This window comes from Sarcophilus harrisii, chromosome 3 (genome assembly GCF_902635505.1).
Source record: "Sarcophilus harrisii chromosome 3, mSarHar1.11, whole genome shotgun sequence".
Lineage (NCBI taxonomy): Eukaryota > Metazoa > Chordata > Mammalia > Dasyuromorphia > Dasyuridae > Sarcophilus > Sarcophilus harrisii.
In genome coordinates, this window is record NC_045428.1 from 554,665,561 (window position 1) to 554,686,604 (window position 21,044).

A 21,044-nucleotide genomic window follows, 5' to 3' on the forward strand; every position below is an offset into this window, starting at 1 on the left:
ATCTCAACGAGGTTCTACAGAAGGGTCTCAAATATTCCCCCAGAAAGGGAGGTAGAGCATGACCAAGGGAAGAAATGTGATTCCAATACCTGGCCTGGGTATTTCCTAGGCAATATATGACAGGTAAAGGTCTAATGACCAATAAGTATTCTTCCCTGCCCCAGCCTACTTATCCTTCTCTTTTCCTCTTCCCCTTCTCCATCCCTGCTTTCTGGGGACAGAAAATGTGAGATGGCTACGTTTGTAGCCATGTAGACTCTGTTGCCTACAGAGATCCCAGGCAACTTCAGCTTCGCATTGTTACAGCCATTTAGTGGTACTCTGTAGTTTTCTTGTTTTGTTTTAACTCATTTTCAAGTCATTATGATAGTATACTTTATATGTACATGAACAGGAAGAATGTATTTTTCTGAAATTTGAAATAAAACTGCAACCCAAGTACAAAACTGGATGATAAGATGGTCCTGGTACCTTGATACCTACAATATGCCCCCTTCTGCTCTAGGCAGGCCCACATTTTCAGCACCAGCTTCAGGGTAACTCTTTCTGATAATGATTGCCTTTGGTTCTCAAGCTCTGAAGTTAGTGGGTTTGTTATTAAGCTTAAATCCTACCTGGGCTAGGAAACAAAAGAAAGTGCCCTTCCTTTGGCCCCACTCTGCCATCTCTATAATTCAGAAGGGAGCCTCATTGAAAGGCTTCAGAGGGTCACATATCCTATCCCAGATGTGGGAAAAACAACTCAAGTTGCAAATGGGTCAGCCCATAGTCACATCCTCTATTTTTACAATATAATGTTGCCTAACTATTATTTTTCTCTAATATTCAATACCTTCTTTGAACTGAGAGATCGATTCATTATTGAGCCACGGCCTCCACAATTCTGCCACTTGGTTGTATATATTGTTGCTTCCAACTGGAAACTGGTTTTTGGGATGGAAATCATGGTTTCCCAAAGCAGCGTAGACTTTAGTATCTAGGGAGAAAATATAGAGTGAAAATTAAGAACAAAGGACATTCAGTGTCTTAAATTATCTTCACTAAAGAGGAAAAGAGATAATATGAATGACTGAACTATAGATGTAATCAAAATCCCTCATGTCACCAATCTGTTTCAGTTCTCCTTTTCCCCACCCCACTAAAATCCAGCAAAATGATTAAAGAAGGCCAGAAGCAGTTGGTTTGAGTTTTCCTGGAATTTGTGTTCTCCCATTTGGCCATGCTCTACTTGAATAATAATAGTTGTAATAAAAATAACTAGCACTTATAGCACTTTATTTATTTGGATAGCAAATGCTAAGTCTGCAAGGCATTCACATATATTATTCCACTGTTATGTTTTTTTTTTAAGTATAGTATATAAATGCTAATGATTTTGCAGATTTATTTTGCATCTAGCTACCTTGCTGTAGCTATTAATTATCTCAATTTAGATGCTAATTCTCTGGAGTATTACAAATACGCTATTTTATTATCTTCAAAGAGAGAACACTTTATACATGATCATTTAAGGGAGGCAGGGGCACTAAAGACTAAAGTAAATAAATCAAGCTTCCCATAGGAAGCAACACAGGAGCTGAGCCTTCAAGAAAGCCAGGGCTTCTAAAAGGGAATCAGCAAGATGGAGTGCAGTCTAGGCATGTAGAATGGGGGATGGAGCCTGGGAAAAGGCACCCAAGTGGAAGATGGAATGCCACATATAGGGAAGAGAAAGTAGTCAAGTTTGTTTGGAATAAAGAATATAGGAAGTGTGGACAAGGAATGCTAAGCAATTAAGTCTTGCTAGAAGATCAAAATTATTATCCTATAATAGAAGGTTGTCATTGACCTCTAGGAGTGAGCAATTTAAATAACAGAAAAAGACAGGGATAGATAGAGCACCAGCCTTGGAGTCAGGAGGACTTGAATTCAAATGCAGCTCCAACATTTACTAGCTGTGTGACCCTGGGCAAGTCACTTAACCTAGATTGCCTCCAAAAAGCAAATAAAGACACAAGCCTGAATTCTTGTCATAGATGTAACATTCACTCTGCCTGAAAAAGCCACAAACAATTGGCACCTTTGTTTCCCCATTTTAGAAATGGGAAAACATTAAAACATAAAGCATAAAACATTAAACATAAAACATTTAAAAAAGGAAATCTTGTAACTCTACTTTCCCACCTTTTTGGGTGAAGTCAGAACATGTACTGGAGGAAAAGCTGCCCACCCTCACGAAATCTCCCTCAGTAGGTGTGCAAAAACAAAGAAACCCCGTTTTCAATAAGAAGTAGTTCATTAATTGGTTGAATCATACCTGGGAATACTAATCGAATGAGCTCCGTCAAGCGTTTCACTATTTTCAACACAGCTTCTTCTCCCAGTTTCTCATTAGGAACGTGAGGCGTGTCATCTCTGCAAAGTCATCCCAGTGCAGAAAGTAAGACCAGGGAAAAGAAGCATTTCTATGGAAAGGATGTGAAGCCTGAGGTAACAAACTGGGTAACCCATTATGGTGGAGACAAGGCCAATGTTTACTCAGCAAGGCTCCTTTTGATTAATAGGAGAAAACTCCAGGGGCATACCAGCCTTATCCCCTAAGATCCCAGGGATCTAGCCTCAACTCAGGACTCTGGGTAAGAGTCGAGTTACCCCAGCAGAGCTCAGGAATTCCCATGGGCCTCTCTCTCCCCTGTCCTGGACAGTACCACCACTAATCACCATTTATCCAGTGCCTATTATGTGCCAAGCACTGTGTTAAGCACTCAGAACACTAAGTCAAAAATAATCCCTGCCTACAATCTAATAAGGAGTTCGTGATCTAAAGAAGTTCATAAATTCCAGGGCTTTAGATTTAGTAGAGAGTAGGCCTTGGGCACAGAGGGGCATTTTTGGTTTGTTTGGGATTTTCCCCCACAATATCATTTTGACTCTACTCCCTAAAGCCAACTTAATTTCTCAAGTCCACCTCAAAACTGCTGGGTATCTCTGGTAGACCAAGATAAAGGAGCTGTCCTAGCAACTTGAATGCACGCTTGGACATGCCACTTAACCTGGCATCAGACAAGATAGTCCCCTGCCCATCAAAGGTTGACATGATCACTAGGAAACAAGAATCCATGACAATTTCTTTATTTCTTGGAGGATCCAAAATTCCTGAGGCATATGTGAAATAAGATCTTCTCTACTTTCTAGGATCTAGTTCTGTTGTCACAAAAAACTAGCCCAACTCAGTAGAAGCCTGAAGAGGTAGTACAGGTCAAGTCAGGAGACCTGGGTTCTAGAGGTTTCTTCTTCTGTAAAAATGAAAGGGTTCTCTCCAGCTTAAAACTTATACCATCTTCCACAGAATTACAGAGGCAAACTCCTCTGGCAGAAATCTGTGGACTTTTTTTTTATGCTGAGGCAATTGGGGTTAAGTGACTTGCCCAGGGTCACACAGCTAGGAAATGTTCAGTGTCTGGGGTCAAATTTGAACTCAGGTCCTCCTGACTTCAGGGCTGATGCTCTATCCACTGCACCACCTAGCTGCCCCTGGACTTCTTAGAATAAGGTTTTTAAATTCATGAAATTATCATGAGATTTAAAAATTCTGTTTTTATGTGACTGCAGTATGACCATTTTGTTTATGCAGAAAATTATGAAGCCAACTGAAGGCTTTTCTGATAGTATCAGATTTAGCTGAAACTTTAAATTATTAACTGAAAATGATTTATTGGTTGGAGTAAAAGAATCCTGGCTATATTTTAAGATAATCATTTGCTAGACTGACTCCTGTACCAATTTGTTGAACATAATTTTTCCCCTTCTGCTATCTTTGACATGTAACCCTCCTTCCTTCCCATCTGATGTAACTGAAAACCATATAAACCTTAGAAAAACTTTTGTCTATTGCCAGAGGTAATTTAGAAACTTTGAGGGGCAACAAACTGGCTCAGTGGATAGAGCACCAGCCCAACCCAAGTTCAAATCTGGTCTGAGACACTTAACATTTCCTAGCTATCACTTAACCCCAGTTGCCTCAGCAAATAAATAAAAATAAAAAAAAATAAAACTTTGAGCCTATGCTGAATATGTGTGTATATGTGTGTGCTATACACACATACATATATTAAAGATTGATTCTTAAAATGTCTCCAGGTATTGCTAAGTGTGATCGGCAGCAGTATCTATAAATGAATCCTTGAATAATTCCATAACAAAATGGAATATATAGGAAACCAATTATTTTGAAAAATCATTGTCAAAAAAAATTTTTTTTTTTAAATCAGGTACACAAGTACCAGGTTAAGAATTAGAGGAGAAGGGAGCTTACAGAGGGAGCTCTAGATCCATACTCAAAAGACATGAGTTCAAAATCTCTATGATCTCCATCTGTTTCTTCTGTGATAGTCATTGAAGCTATTCTATTACAGGCACAAAAGGTGCCTTGGATCCTAACACACTGTTCTAAGACTTTAAACTCAGCTGGAGAGTTCAGCATTTCTGGTAAGGAAGAGGCTCTCACCCGGTCCAGAGAATGAAGTCCGGGCTGGGCAAGATTGCCTTCATGGCATAAATGGAAGAGTTGATGAGGATCCAGGGAGCATCACAGAGATAATTCCCCCACACACCTGCATTGGACACTGGCTGGGAACCTGCCGATGGACACACTTGGAGAGGCTCACGGGAGGCATCATAATCTGGGTCAAGGTGCAGATCCGAAATGTGCCAGAATTGACCTGTGGGAGATAAAAATCAATCTCTTATTTTTAGTTTTCCTTCTTCCCCTATGAATGAATGAATGAATGCCTCTGGATGACTGGGTCCTTGTCTGTGTACACATGCATCCTGGGAATGGTATAGCACTTATACAACAGTTCTCATTTGACATAAATTCACCGTACACAAATTCAACTTTATTTATACAAGAATTCTATATTCTAAAAAACACCTATGTTCTCTTTACTGTATGCTCTCTCTGCTCCTGTCTCTCTACTAGATATTCCCCAGCCTCTTCCCACCAGGTGAAAATGGAAGAATGCAGATTTGGGGCTGGGATTAAGACTTGCCACAAAGAGAAGAGACCTTGACTTATCTGTGTCCCTGCCCCAGCTCCCATCTATCTGTCTTTCTTCCATTCTGTCTCTGACTCCCACATCTCTTTGAACCCTACACCAGTCCTCTCCTTCCTGACTGTGGCCCCCTTCCTACCTCCCTCCTTCCTTCTCTTCCCTCCGGGAGCAAATTCTCATTTCATAAAAATTGCTTTACTACAGTTTTCCTGATCTATCCACTTATATAAAATGAAAATTCTTTATATTATTGAATAACAACACAAAATTGTGACTGCTGAAAGCTGATTGTTAAATTGTCAGTGTGAGCAGCTATACCTTGGAAGTCAGCAAATATACAAATCAGGCATTTATACATTGCTTTGTTGGTTGTCGAGTCTTAAGAAAATGCTGGGGGAAAATGTTAATAATGCCAATTAAACTTAAGTCTGTCATGTGTATTTTTTTTTTTTGGAGAGTTGGTCATTAAATACTTGTAAGTACTTTATAAATATCTTATTTAATCCTTATAATAATCCTGTGTGGTCGGTGCTATTATTATCTTCGTTTTATAAATGAAGAAACTGAGATAGATAGAGCTTAAATTACTTGTCTGGAGCCACATAGCTCATAAATATCTGAGGATGAATTTGAACTCAGACCTTCTTTCCAGACTCCAGGCCCAGCATTCTATTGATTATGTCACCTAGCAGCCTCTAAAAAGTAAACACATGAGTGGGAAAGAGCTTATGAGTTATGATTTTTGAGTGAATATGGACACATAAAGTACTCTGAACTTAGTAAAGATATTTTAGGGCTCCCCATATGTTGGTGTAAGATGTGACACTATACCTGTTTTTACACAGTTCATATGATGCTTGGATCAATGAAAAAATATATACCATGTTAACTTTGGTTAGCCACTGGGCTAAGTGCTGGGAATTCAAATCCAAAAGAGAAATAGCCCGAGCTTTGAGAAATTACATCCTAATTGTGGGACACAATACATCTAGGTGGCCAGAGATGGGTGTTTGGTCTGGGAAGACACAGGGATGGTGAGTAGAGCTATAGGGCAAGTTGATTATAATGCTCTTTCCAGAAGACAGAATAATGTTAATTTGCATACAATATTCAGAGCAAAAGGTAGAAAGAAAATGTCTGTACTTGCCACGGGGCAGATGGCATAGCTAGGGTCAGGCAGAATTGGCAATCTGCAACCTGCTAGATATCATGGGCGGGGTGAGTTTGTGATCTGACTCTCATGATCATGATCAAGACATGATCAGAGCAGAAATCCCAAAGCTGAGTGGCTAAGGAGATTCGGTCTCTAGAGGTCTCAACCCAGAGATAAAGGTGCATGGGGTTTATGTAGACTGTTTTAGGTAGAGAACTCAAAATAGGCAAATTTAAGTGGAGGTGAAGAAGAATTAAGTAAAGTCAGTCAATCAGCAAGCAGTTCTAAGCACTTAATATGTGCCAATCAGTATGCAAAGCGATGGGGACACAAATAAAACACAAGAACAATCCTTGCCCCCAAGTTTGCTAAATCTGCACATATAAGATAAATACAAAGTAATGGAATGTAGTTTTAGAAATGATCCATGAGGCTCCTACTAGTTTATCATTTGTTGTTGTTGTTCTCCGTTCTCCAATAGGACCATGATTTCGGGGAGGTGATGCCATGACAGGCAAGTGAATTGGATCTAAGTGGGGCTGTGCAAGGTCACCTGCCTCACTTTCCCCTCCCGAGCCATCTGGGCCCATTGGTCAAATATAGATAAGGACATCTGGAGATGGCCCTGGATGCAATGGGAGACCTTAGGCTTTTTAAGCTAAAATCTTCAATAGATCTCAGTTTGGCTAAGGCTATATCCATTCTGTGATTAAGGTTGGGGCAATTGAGGCAAAGAATTTTCTCTTTAGCCTAATCCAAAAAAAAATTGAAATAAATAAATGGATGAATCTGGGAGAGGAAGATCTTCTTTATTATCTACGGTATCATTGCAAGAGAATTAAACTTTGAATCAGAGGATGTGAGCTTGCATCTCATATCTGGTATTTATTGTCCAGATTTTGGGCAAATCAATTAACCTCCCTAAGACTCGATCTCCTTATCTGAAAAATGAAGGTGGAAGAAGGAGCTTAGTTTAGGATCCTATGAACTAGACGATTTCTAAGGGAACTTAGAGCCCTTAAAGCTCTAAATTCCATGACCTATGATCCTTAATAGGGGCAAGTAGGTGGCACAGTGGATATAGATCACTAGGCCTTGGAGTAAAGAAACCCTGCATTCAAATCCAACCTCAGATACTTACTGAGGCTAACTTGTTAGCCTCTGTTTCCTCATCTGTAAAGTGAGCTGGAGAAGAAAAGGTCAAATCATTCCAATATCTCTGCCAAAAAAATGGGGGTTGGATACAACTGAAAAATAACCGAAGAGCCTCAGAAATGATCTTGGCAATTGGAATGGATGAAGTGAGGGTTTTTTGAGGGGGTAAGGCATGAGTATGTTTGTAGGCAATAGGAAAATAGAGAGCATGAAGATTAGTGAGAGATGATAGAAATGATGATGATCGTGATGACAATGATGAAGATGATGGTGGTGGTGGTAATGGCTTGCTTACTATAGGGCGCCAGGCCTTGTGCTAAACGCTTTACAAACATCTTATTTTATCCTCACAACAACTCTAAAAAATAAGTGAGTGGGGATGATGGAGGAGGCAATGTGCTGGAGGAAATAAGATGGAATGAGATCATCTGTGCAACTACATCTTCTCTCATCCTCTGCAGATGACTCCCAAGTCTAAATATATCACGAATCTGCCTTTCTCCCCATGAGTCACAGTCACAGTGGGCTGCTCCCACTAATATGTAAACTGGAAGTTCTACCCCATCTCTCTCTCTCTCTCTCTCTCTCTCTCTCTCTCTCTCTCACACACACACACACACACACACACACAAACAAGCCCAGGAGGATTTGCGTAATCTGAATAGTCTGCTGGAGGAGAACCAAACAGTGGGGAACAGCACAGCAGAGCCAGGGATGGTGACTTCCGTGAAAAGTACTATGATGCGTGTCAGGGAATGGAGGGGATTAACAGCAAAGTACCAATGAAGATTATCTAGTAAACGAAAAATGAGGTACAGTGCTCTGTCCCCTTGCTGCTATCCCACCTAGGGTAGTCACAAAGCTACTGTTTCTTAGGGGGTAGAGGAGACTCCTCTCCCCTTTAAGAAAGCAAAGAGTCTCAATTCTAGAGCTCAGATATGAATGCTTTTTGAAGCCTTTACAATCAATAAAAGCTAAATTGCTGTTTTGAAGCCTTGTGAGCCTAAATTCTTTTACTCGAAGATGACTGAATGGTCTTCAAAAAGTTCACATGATTGTTCAGAACCTGTCTTGGAACTGTGAATCAGTACAATTATTTGGAAAACATTTTGCATTATTCAAATAAAGTAACTAAAATCTCCATATCCTTTGATCCAGAAAGTTATACTTCAAGGAGGCCATTGTTACCAATCTCTTCTTTACAGCAAAATATTAATAGCAACACTTTCTAAAGATAGATAGCAAATATTTGGAAACAAAGTATATACCCATCAAATGGGGAATAGCTAAACAAACTGTGATACATGAATGTTAACAGGATATTGTAAGAACAGAATGTAACAGAATGTTGTAAGGAAATGAATATTGTAATAAATATATAGTATAGAAAAATTTACATAAACTGATGCAGAGTGAAGTAAGCAGAGCCAAGAAAACAACATACACAATGACTACAGCAATGTAAATGGAAAGAACAGCCACACAGGCACAAATCAAAAGTGAATGAGGCAAAATTATAAAGAACAAACATGGTTAAAAAGAAGAGATATGAGAAATCTCTCTCACCCATCCCTATGCAGAGGTAAATAGTTTAGTGACAAAAATAAACTCTGTTGGGGACTCATGAGCTATGGTTTTTGGGCACCTTAAAAATGGAGTTGGCTTTTCTGAGTGATCACATGAAATTGCACTTACTTCAAAACTGTACCTCAAATGACCATGTTATATCCCCTTATCTCCACTGGAGAGAGGTGTTCTGGAAGGGTGTTGACTGGAATCTCCAGTAGAAAGAACTTTGAGATACGAGACTTTAATCTAGTTTGGGCTTCTGGGTAACTTTTGCCTTTATTTTTACTTCATATGTATGTATATGTATATATGCATGTATTTAAAACCCATAAACCTCTCTCTCTCTATATATGTGTATATATATATATATATATATATACATATATGTACACATATACATATGTATATATATAAAACCTTCCATCCATATATATTATCTCTATAAAGATCTATCCATTATCTCTAGATCTGTCTATCCAGAAGCAGCTAGGTGGCGTGGTGGATAATCAGGAAGATTCATTTTCCAGAGTTCAAATCTGACCTCAGACCCTTACCAGTTGTGTGATGCTGGCTAAGTCACTCAGTTTCCTCAAATGTTCAATGAACTGAAGAAGGAAATGGCAAACCACTCTAGTATCTTTGCTGAGAGAGTCTCAAATGGGGTTACAGAGAATCAAACCTGACTGAAAAATGACTGAATATCAACTCAGAAATGACATTTATATACTGATTACTACAAAAACATTTACTGTATACCTATCTATCAAGAGAGAGAATAAATGGAAGGATAGAAAATAATTACCAGGGAAGCCACAAGCAGAAGAGGAAAGAGAGAAGAAGGGGGGGTTTTAGGAAAGTTCTTCTGCCTAATGTTGGGATTTGATCTGAATATTAAAGAAAGCCGGAAGGTTGAGGTGAGGAGGGAAAACATTCCAGAGAAGCGGCCTAGAGTTAGAATGTTGGGTGCAAGGACCAGCAAGGTCATTGTAGCTGGACCACAGAGTGTGTGGAGTGCACTAAAGTGTAAGAAGCCTGGGAAGATAAGGAGGCAAGGTCCTTCCAAACAGTAACCTATTAATCAATGTCTTCCTCACATGGTCCAACACATACTGCAAAGATGCCAGAAACACACAAGGGGGCAGTATATCTCTAAGGAAAACAAAGGTTTGGCGAACAATCTGAAATCGGAGTACACATTTTCCTAGAGATTGACTTTTTTGTGATGTATAGAAGCTGAATGAGAAAGAAGACAGCAACGATCTAGTTTTCATTGTATCTCTAGCAGGTAGGTAGGTCAGTATATAGAATACTGGGTCCACAGTCAGAGAGTCCTGAGTTCAAGTCCAGCCTCAGACAAGTTGTGTGACCCTGAACAAGTCACTTTACCCTGTTTGCCTCAGTTTCCTCATCTGTAAAATGAGCTGGAGAAAGAAATGGCAAACCAGTCCAGTAGTTTTAGCAAGAAAACACCACGGCCAGAATTGGTGTGCTATGGTCCATGGGATCGCAAAGAGTTGGATACAAGTGAATAACACTACAAATGGGGATAAGACTTCCCAGGGTTGTTATCAAGATCAAATGAAATAAAATTTGTAAAGCACTTTGCAAATCTTAAAGCACTATATGAATGCTACTAGCTCTTATTATAATACCAGATTTGTTTGATATGTTGTTTAGTTTAATTTTTCTTCTTGATTTTTATTTTTTGGTGCAAGAGATGGTTCTTTGCCAGTGAAAGATATATACTGGAAAATGTAGGAGCTATAAAAACAAAAGATAATAAAAATAAAATATGAGGATTAGACTAAATTAAGAGTTGTTAATCTGGTGCCTGTGAACTTGGCTTTTTCCTAATATTTTGATAACTATATTTCAATAAAATTAATTTCATTTGAAATTGTAGGTATTTTATTTTATGCATTAAAACACATGATTCTGAGGAGTGATTCAGAGACTTCAGACTGTCATCAAAGGAATCTATGACACAAAATAGATTAAGAACTCCTAGGACAGATGGTCTATAAGATCATTTCCAGTTCTAACACTCTATGACAGCAATACTTCAATTTTTTGGTCTCAGATCCCTATATACTCTGGAAATTTGTTAAGGACAACAAAGGGCTTTTGTTTATGTAGATTGTATTTATTGATATTTTTAAACATTTATTAATTTAAAAATAAAAACAACAAACCCATATGTGTTAACATAAAGAATATACATTTAATAACACAGAATAACTATATATTCTGAAACAAAAAAAATAGTGAAAAGAATGCTATTGTTTTATATATTTTTGCACATCTCTTTAACGTCTGGCTTAACAGAAGATTCTATTTGTTTCTGTATTCAATCTGTTATAATATGTTGTTTTGGTCAAAATATATGAATATCCAGCCACACACAAATATGTAGTTGGAAAAGAGAAAACTATTTTAATAAGCAAATAGCATTTCAGAATTATTATGGTAATAGTTTTAAGCTTGCAGGCCTCTTGTAAGGGCTATAGAAACCCCCCAAAATGGTTGGGTGAATGTGTGGATTATACTTTGAGGACTGTTGACCCATGGATTAACCTATGAATAAAGTTCAAAGTCATAAAGCTCTACAATCAACCTTTCCTATTGCCTTCTGTATATGAATAAAACACATTCCCTGCCTACCTCCTAGCTTTTTCAACCTAGTGGCACTTTAACTCACAACCTCTCATCCCTTACTTTCTGTTTTCAGGAACAAAAATCTGGGATGTGTTCACCATTTCTCACTCACACTAGTTAGTTGTCTCTTTGCTCTCCAGTCTCCAAGTCAACAAACACCACCACAATCCACCTTCCTTTTCTCTCTATATTCTGTGACCCATCACAGATACTATCTCAATAATTCCAAAAGATCCATGATTTCTTTTTCCACAAAGGCATTTCCTTCATTGATATAAGCCATAATCCCTCATTAACCCAGCACATGGTTTCCTGAGATGACATTATCTTCTGGTCAGGTGACTTCTCTGAAGTTAGTCTTACTGGTTTTTAGACAACTAAACGCCTTCCCAGCTTGCATAGACCTGCCAGGACTCATCTTTTATTGCAACAGCTTTGGAGAACCCAGGATGATCTCTACACTACAATGAGGAAGGCACCTTTTCCAAACACAATATTCCTCTTTCCAGCTTTTCAACTAGGGAATTCTGCCTCTTTCTACATTTAACATCAGCTCCAGTATCCCTAAGTACTCCTTTTTTGAGATGGCAGGTCAAAAAGGCAGATTCCCCCATGAGAGAAAAAGGCAAAAAATTGTACGAGTGAAAGATCAACATCCTTCTACCACATTACCTGGAATAGCCCTTGTGACTCCACAATGTATCAGGAAAAGGAGAAGCTTCAACCACCTCATGCTTTCCAGCTCTGAAAGTCTTTTCAGTGTTCTAGTATCTTTTCAGGTGTCAGATGTTAGTTTGTTCTGGAGGATATTGAAACTAGTCAGTCAGGCCTGAATGGATGTCAGGGAAGCAAAGAAGTTTCTGTTCAGTCCCTGGTATTCTGAATAATCAAATTACTAATTGGTGAACTCTTCAAACCTGTTGGGTGTGTACTGGGCGGGACAGAATGGGTGAGCAGGAAAGACAGAAAAGTCAAATGAAAAGATACTTTGTACTTTGAACTATGATATTGCCTGTTCTTCAAGATACTCCAAAGGTGTACTTGGCCAAAGGCAATAATGTTGAAAAATACATAAACCAAGTACATCTCAGTTAAAATCACTCTTAGAAATGTATTAGTTCTATGACTTATGATGATTGAAATAACTTCTTAATTTTATTATAAGTAAAGGTAATAAATAATAATACTTCCTAGAGTTCTTGCAACAATCACATGAATAAAAACTACTGAGCACAGTCAGTATGGTATAAAATATTGACTATTGTTATTGGGTTCTAGATTGAATAAAATAGCAAAGACCATGACAGAAATAATTTTCTAAGAAAGATAATTTTCAATCACATTGCTGTAATTTGATTTCAGATTTTAAAAAATTAATTCCATTGTTTACTCTTCTGATTTTTCTTACATCGTGAAATTTTAGAGACCATTGTATCAGAAATATAATTATAGAAGTGATTTTTCTTTTAATTAGGTGATTATACTTTTAAATACATACTGTCATGTGAATTTTTGTAAAATATTATGAAATGCTTTTAGAGAGGTCACTTCTCTATTGAGCTATTAAAATGAATGTGGTTAGTGTTTGAAAAATTATAACAATGAAATGCTTTTTGCCTTAAAATGTAAAATTCTTATGATTTAATAAGAGGTTTGAGCACGGGCACACACACATACACACACACACACACACACACCCCCTCACCCAGAGCTATAATCTAAATTTGTAATTGTTCTTAAGTAAAGTTATAATATCTTATCAACCATGTGAAAGAACTTATATTGTAAAAGTCTAAAACAATGAAGGATTACTTTGAAATCAACTACATTGATGTCATCAACTAAAATAAGTTTTGTATTTATGAAATGGTCTGCTAAAAGATAAGCAAAATTGTTTAAAACTACTCAAAATTAAATGAATTATATTTTCCTCTCACTTTGTCTCCTTAAGGGTGTTACGGGAATAACTTGTTAGTAGCTGCTAGGGATCTAATTCTGATCAGCAGAATAGATCCCTTCATGAGAGAGGATGATACAAGGAGAGTGAGAGGCAGTTGCATTCTCTGACCTCTCTCCTCTTCCCCCTTGCCTCTGATTTATTTCATTCCCAAGAAAGGAAGTAAAGGCTGCTTTGCAATTCCTTCAAGTGTGTTATGATTCACAGCTGTGGGGACTTTTAGAGAACCGACTCACCCCTTCACACTTAGGCATAGTCCTTAACAAAAGGGAAAGACTTTAGTTTTACTATTTATAATTGTTCTGTAAACATAAATGATTTAAATAATAACTGAATAATCAAAACTTGAACATTCTAAGATAGTACATAAGACAAGCCTCTTAAATTCTTTAAAGTAATCTTTGGGAACCACAAAAAACCTGGCATGTAGTAAATGTAGTCAGTATTATATAAATGAGTTATTATTTTTTACCTGACTATAAATATTCCATAGTGGATAACTCTATACAACATTTTAGATGTCATTGAATGTGATTAGTAAAATACTAAAAGAGATAAGATGAATGATTTTCCCTGTAACATAATTTTAAAAATTTATTCTATTGAACTGTTGTTTTGAAATCTGAGAACACTGTTAAGACACCCTTTTGATCTCAATGCTATTAAATTAGAAATTACACATATCAGTTATATGTGGCAGGTGAAAGAAATGACTGAGGAAACAAAGTTTTGAGCTTCCAAGCATATCTATTTGAGCAAAGTATGCCAGCTGCATTACAAATTGGGACCAGGCCTCCTCAGCTTGGCACTGGACTCTAAATATAAGAGAAGACAGATTTTTATGCATGAAAAGATAACAATAAGCAGGATACATTAGGTAATCTGATGTTTAAGAAGAAAAACTAGAAGCTTTCCAAGAAAAAAAAGTATTTGGCTCCCTCTAAGTATCTATAAACAATCAAAGGAACATGGCAACAATAACTGATTGATTAGTATAGGATCAGTTTTCATAGGCATTGCTTGAAATCTAATTGTGAGAAAACTTCTTGCACCAATATTTGGAGTTGACTTAATTCCTGGTCAATATACCTAGGTCCTTAGTTAAGGGTCTCTCAGCAGCAGGTAGAAGTAGTCCAGCATCCCAGTCATATAGGGCTAGGTTCAAACAAGACAATAAAGACAGAAGTTGGACTAAACCCATAATCGAATAGAAAGCATCAAGATATTAGAAGACACACGTTTAAAAGAATTACATATATTTAACTGATATTGGATTGCTTGCTGTGTAAGGGAAGGAGGAAGGAGAGATAGAAAAAATTTTGGAAGACAAGATTTTGCAAGGGTGAATGATGAAAATTATTTTTGCATGTATTTGGAAAAGTAAAAACCTATTATAAAAAAGCTATCACTTTATGAATTACTTTCCTTCTAACAACTATATTGTTTATACAAAAATTTTTTGAACCATTACTATTGACAATGATTGGAACATTAACAGTAATTCTCTCAGATCTAACATATGCTTCTTAAAGTTTTGCTATTTAAGGTGAATCTTGTGGGATTTGAATTTGATATAGTTCAGGTATACTTGTAAGCACAAAATCAAGTAATCCATCATTCGAGGGGTTGCTGTATGCTGTAATCTGAGGATTGCTACAAGAGTATGTTTGTTCTTGGTAAATAGTTAGGGGGACTACCTTATGAAGATGAAAGTAGGATCCTCTTGACTTAGTTTTCCATTAAGATACTTCCTTTCACAACAGAAAATTTTCACACTTAGATCATTTTGAGCCTGGCTTTGACACTCTGTAAATAATATGGAATTTTAATTGATTGTTAACTATTTCTTTTGCCTAGAATAAAAGCAGAACTAAGGGAGTTTTTTCCTCATTATAGTTTCTCTATGTCTTTATTACCATGTCCCTCCTTTTTCTTTTATAGCAAATTTCTATAACAAGGACTTAAAAATTGGAAGAATGTCTGCAAATTAAAGCATTTCAGCTTGCAAAATGGAATCACATTCTAAAGATTTAGGGCACACATTTATTAGTACTGAAACATTTGCATTACCTTATGGAATATAAGCATGAAATTTCTTCATTGATTTTCCTGTAGTTTATGGTTTTATTTGTGCATATAATATAGGAATAATTGGTTGTCATCCTTCATTCTTGAAGAGAACCTAAAGGATATCACTATGTTGGAGTTCAATGAACAGTGTATCTGACTGTGGCTGATCAGACCAATATGAGTTGGAAAGGTTCTATTACAGATCAGTCACAAACAACCAATATGAACATTTAGAGTGGATTGTAATTTTATTCGTGAATATCATATAGGAATAACATTCTCATAAGGGAGTAATTAGAAGGAGATGTGACAGTTTTCAAAATTGTATTAATTTTACATGTAAAATTGCATCGATGATTTTGAAGAAAAAAAATTATTTTCCCATATGAAACACCAATCTGATAATTTTAAGAGAAAGAAAGACTCAGTTTTTAATTCAGGTCATCATGATGTTACAATTGAAAATTCTCTGAAGTTTCAGGTAAATTATGTGTACTTAATTTAATATTTTTATAGCTCTGTTAATTAAATCAGAATCACGAGGCTTGAGCTAGAAAGCTGCATTAAATTGTATTGAATTTGTTTTAAGTTTTCTATGAGCTCTTAGAACCTGAGATGCAGATCTGAAAGGAGGAGCCCCTTCAGAGTTGTCCTGAGCACATCGATTATTCTAGAAATGTATATCTGAGAACTTCAAAGCAGGAAAGAACTCCAGAGTGTGGGGGCTGCAAAACAGATTGGACTATTGGACTTTTTCATCTACATTAAGAATTTTCAGTGAACCAGCAGAACTCAATAAAGGAGATTGTCAACACTTTCATTTTTCTATTCCCTCAGGTGTCAATGCCTCTGCACCACAGTGGATTGCCCCCACTGTTAATGTGCCAGTCATAAATACAGGTAAGCAGTTATAAGATTAAGCCTGATGGTTTTAATACCATTGTGACAGTTTTTCCCCCTGAGAGAAATATTTGTTTATTATAGCTGCTTTTATACCTTGAATGTCTTAGCCTCTTGGATGCATTGCTCCCACATGAAATCTGCTCCTTGCTCCTCTACTTGGATACACTACTGCTACATGTGAAAACAATATATCCAAGAATGTTTCTAAACCTTAATATCAGTAGGGATATTTATAAAGGAAAGACAGCTCTTAGAAAACTTGGAGTCCAGTGGTGACATAAACAAAATCCATCTTCGAACTGTCCAATGCCATCTCTTTCCTCCCAGTAGAAATTAATTCTCTAGAAGAAATAGGTCCATCTATCTTCTGATGAGGTCCCCCTTCCTGATCCTCTTATATACTTTCCTGATTGGGAGACAGAAGCATAATCTAATCCCTTGATCTCATATATAAAGGATTGCATATAGTTATTGCTTCCTATCATCCGTGATGCTTCTGTGAATCTCTTCTCTCAGCCTATGTCTACCTATACAGTTTCCCCACTGCTAATTTAATTCCAATGGATGTTGATTATTTCATTATTCCTAATTATATTACTTTGGTTTATAGATAGTGATTCATTGCAGACATGTCTCCAAAGAATCAAGGGGGGGGAATGTTGTAAATTTGAAAATTGATATCCCTTGATTAATTGTTGATTGAAAATTGTATCTAATCAATGTCTCTAATCAGAATCAATATCTGTAAATCAAATTTAAAGCTGATTGTATAGACCCTGTTAAATAGATTCAAATTAGCTCCTCGTAGTAAAATCTGTAAGAGGTTAGCTTCTCTATTCTTATGGGCTGAAATCTTACTACAAAAATTCTAAACCATGAATTCTGCTGGCTATAGGGCTTTCCAGAAACTTTGTTTACCCTGTTGCCAGGGTTATGGAAATTGCTGTCTTTGAGTCAGATCGATCATAACCCAAGCTCCACCTTTGCTCTCTGCTTCTGAACTAATTTCCAATATAGTCTATTTTTGCATCCTATGTAATGTTTCTTACTACTTTTGTATTTTCAATATTATGGCTATTCTGTTAGGTTTTGACTTCTGAGGAACCTTAGATCCCATTTACTAGCAATTGTTAGCTTTATTAATAAAATCAATTTATTTAACAGAGCTAACAATTCTTGCTTACAACTCTGTGCCTCAGTTTCTCTTAATTGCAGGTTTTTGTTGAGACACTGAATATAGGGTAAGTAAAGAAAGATCCTAATGCTTTGATCCTGAATGACTAGGTAAAAGGCAATTCCCTCAAGAAAAATGGAAAATTTCTGAGGAAGGATAAGTTCAGGCATGGGGGTAATAGGGAAATTATGAATTAAGTTTTGGACATATGGTTTTAAGATGTCTATGGCTACTTAAGAGAATACTATCTAGCAGGCAGATGGCAATGCATGGTTGTCTTAAGAGAAAGACTGAAACTGGATATTGAATTTAGGAATCAATTGATTAGACATGATACTAGAACCCATGAAAATAGAGGTATATGCAGTAGGAGAGGTCACCCATACTAAGAAAGTAGGAGATAAATGATGATCTAACAAAAGAATATAGGAAGTAGACAGATATAAATACAATAATGCTGTGAGAACTAATGGAGAATAAGGTAGTAAAAAAAACTGCAAGGGTCAAAAAGGATATGAGAAAACATCATCAGATTTTCTGGCAAAGAAATCCTTGTTAACACGAGAGAGAAAAATTTCTGAAGAGTGATGGGGTGAGAAATCAATTTCAAGGGATGTAGAGGTGAGTGAATAGTATAAAAATGGAGACAGTTCAAGGTAGGTAATTCTAAGAATTTGGTAATGAAAGAGAAAAGATAATATAAGACAATAGTTTAGGAAGATGGCATGATGGAATGAGGATTTATTGAGGATTCAATAACAAATTTAATTTGAGAAATATATAAATGTACAGTACATAAAAGACTGTGCTATGTTGAGAATATCTATTAGGACAAAATCAGTCCCTGCCCTCAAGAAATTTGGGGGTGGGGTCAGAGAGGAAGAAAGGGAAAATATGACATGTACAAGATAATACAAATACAACAAAGTAATTCCAATATGTTTTGTATTACTTCATACATATAATGGTATCAATATCAACTCAAAATTTAAAAAAAATGAATGCTAAAAATAAATAAGAGAATTACTAAAAACAAATAATGTAATTTAAAGAGGAAGAGCTCACTAGCATATGAGAACATCAAGAAAGAAAGGCCTCTTCTAGGAAATGATATTTGAGTTGTCTTTGGAAGCAAGCTCTGGATTCTCTAAACAGAGATGGGAGAGATAATATTCCAGTTTTAACAGTCACTCAGCCAAAAATCCTCAGTCAGGTTCAGATAAGACATCAAAGACCTGAACAGTGCTGTTAGGCAGCAGGGAAGAGACAATAAGGAGATTGAAGATGACAGAGGAAGGGAATGATGTGGTGCAGGAGTTCCCAATCTTTTTTTAGTTCCCATAACTCCTGGCTTTCAGTAAAACTTTCCATACCCCATATTCAATATTACAGGAAATAAATTCTAAAGCTTACCTATTATACATACATTTTGTGTTAACAGTTGTTTCGGTCACGTTCAACTGTGACTCCATTTGGAGTTTTCTTGGCAAAACTACTGGAATAGTTAGCCATTTCCTTCTCAGATGAGGAACTGAGGCAAACAGGGTCACCCAGCTAATAAGTGTCCGAGGCTGGATTTGAACATGGGAAGATTCCAGGCCCAACCAGCACTTTATCCACTGTGCCACCCAGCTGCCCTAGATTAACACAAATAAGAAGTAGATTAATTAATTTCAACAGAATACCACAGTTACTTACCAAATATTTTCCACAACACTCCCCCTTGAGAAACTTCTTCTATCCCCTGAGTGTATATGGACAGTTGATAATCCCTGATCTAAAATACTGATTTCAATTTTGGGAACTTACTACATTTTAGGAAAAATATCAATGAGCTAAAACTTTCACAGGAGAGCCCCCAGGAAGGTGAAGTGGCTTAAATAGATACTATAGGAAGACTGGAGAAACTGCCGAGGCTTAGCCCTGGAGAAAAAGTTTAAATTAGGGATGGTAGCAGACTCCAAGCGATTAGTGACTACTCTGACCCTCCATTTCAGGAAGCATTCAGGCCAGCTATAGGAACTTCAGACTTGGTTCCTGCTTCCTCTTCTCCCTTGAATTGCATTTATCACACTCAGTATTTTGACACAGAGCTTGTCACATAGTAAGCGCTTTACCCATCTTTCTAAATATTGGTCACGTGATCAGTCTTGCTCTAGTTTCTGAATGCTGAGCAGAAGGTTGCAGAAAAGCACAGAAGCTCAATATAACTGCCAACAAAAGTGAAAAATTACCTCATAAAGCAATGAGCTCTCCCGAGAAGAGCTCTGCTCTTCAAATAAAGACCGGAGGGAGATCTGACCACTTGTCTCTTTCTTTTCGTTTCGTTTCTTTTTTTTGGACAATCTAACCATTTTATTAACAAGGCCAACAAGCTATTAAGCAGAACGCTGTCCACTTGTTTCTAGAAAGATTCCTTCTTAATCACGGATGGGACCGTATACAAGATCTTTTCTAACGCGGGAGATCCTGTAAACTTTTCTTAGTAAACAGACTGAAACTACATTTGAAGCCTTCACAATCTGGCTCATTCCAGATTCACTACGATTCTTCCCCTTCATACACCGTATCATTTTAGCCAAGATGTACTCAGTGCTTTCCCTTTTTATGCCTTTACACGTCTGTCGCAAGGATTTTCTTGATTTCTACCCTCACGCCTCCAAGTTATCTTGTTCTTTTTGGTTTGTTTGTTTTTTTTTTGCGGAGGCAATTGGGGTTAAGTGACTTGCCCAGGGTCACACAGCCAGGAAGTGTTAATGTCAGAGGTCACATTTGCACTCAGGTCTTCCTGACTTCAGGGCTGGGGCTCGATCCACCGCGCCCCCTAGCGGCCCCTCCCTCCGAGTTATCTTGAATCTACTTTTTATTTTGTTATACTTAGAAACTGCTGGCGTTCAATAGAACACAAACGCCTTTGGGGCGGGTTTAGTTTTTCATTCCGTGAATCAGATCTGACCGCTGCGCTAAGTAATCTCTCCACGTCCCAGCCAGAAATGCTACCTTCCACAAAAACCTTTTCCAGTCCCTTCCCTGTGAGATTACCTCCCACCCGCCCCGAAAACATCTAGTTTGGACATTAGGTTGCAAGCCCCGAGAGCAGGGACCTTCGCTGCGGTTTCTTTGAGTCAGTACAATGACGGGCATACAGGAGGCAGTTAATAAGTGCCCGTTTGATGCTGTTGGCACCTAGTTGGCAGTAATTAAGTGCATTTTGGCCCCGAGTCTGGGGGCTCGCCCTCAGAATCACGTGGGACTCAGTTTCCTCAAAACAGGGTGCATCCGGACCGGGAGATGCTCCCGCCCCCTCATGGGGACGCTCAGGCCCAAGCCCGGCTGTGTGACCATGGGCTGCTCACGCCCCGCCCCTCTCCCACA

General features: G+C 37.5%; 1 protein-coding gene across 1 annotated transcript in view; it reads right to left on the minus strand.

The window, feature by feature from the left end:
- Positions 1-21,044, minus strand: part of SMPDL3B (sphingomyelin phosphodiesterase acid like 3B) — a 28,410-nt gene that overhangs the window by 7,023 nt on the left and 343 nt on the right. Inside the window, exons 2-6 of the mRNA XM_031962471.1 lie at positions 19,083-19,306; positions 12,238-12,364; positions 4,487-4,700; positions 2,297-2,394; positions 833-976 (exon numbers count right to left, since the gene is read on the minus strand). Coding sequence (XP_031818331.1) covers positions 833-976; positions 2,297-2,394; positions 4,487-4,700; positions 12,238-12,298 — 517 coding nt within the window. The 5' untranslated portion in view covers positions 12,299-12,364; positions 19,083-19,306. The remainder of the gene's footprint in view (positions 1-832; positions 977-2,296; positions 2,395-4,486; positions 4,701-12,237; positions 12,365-19,082; positions 19,307-21,044) is intronic.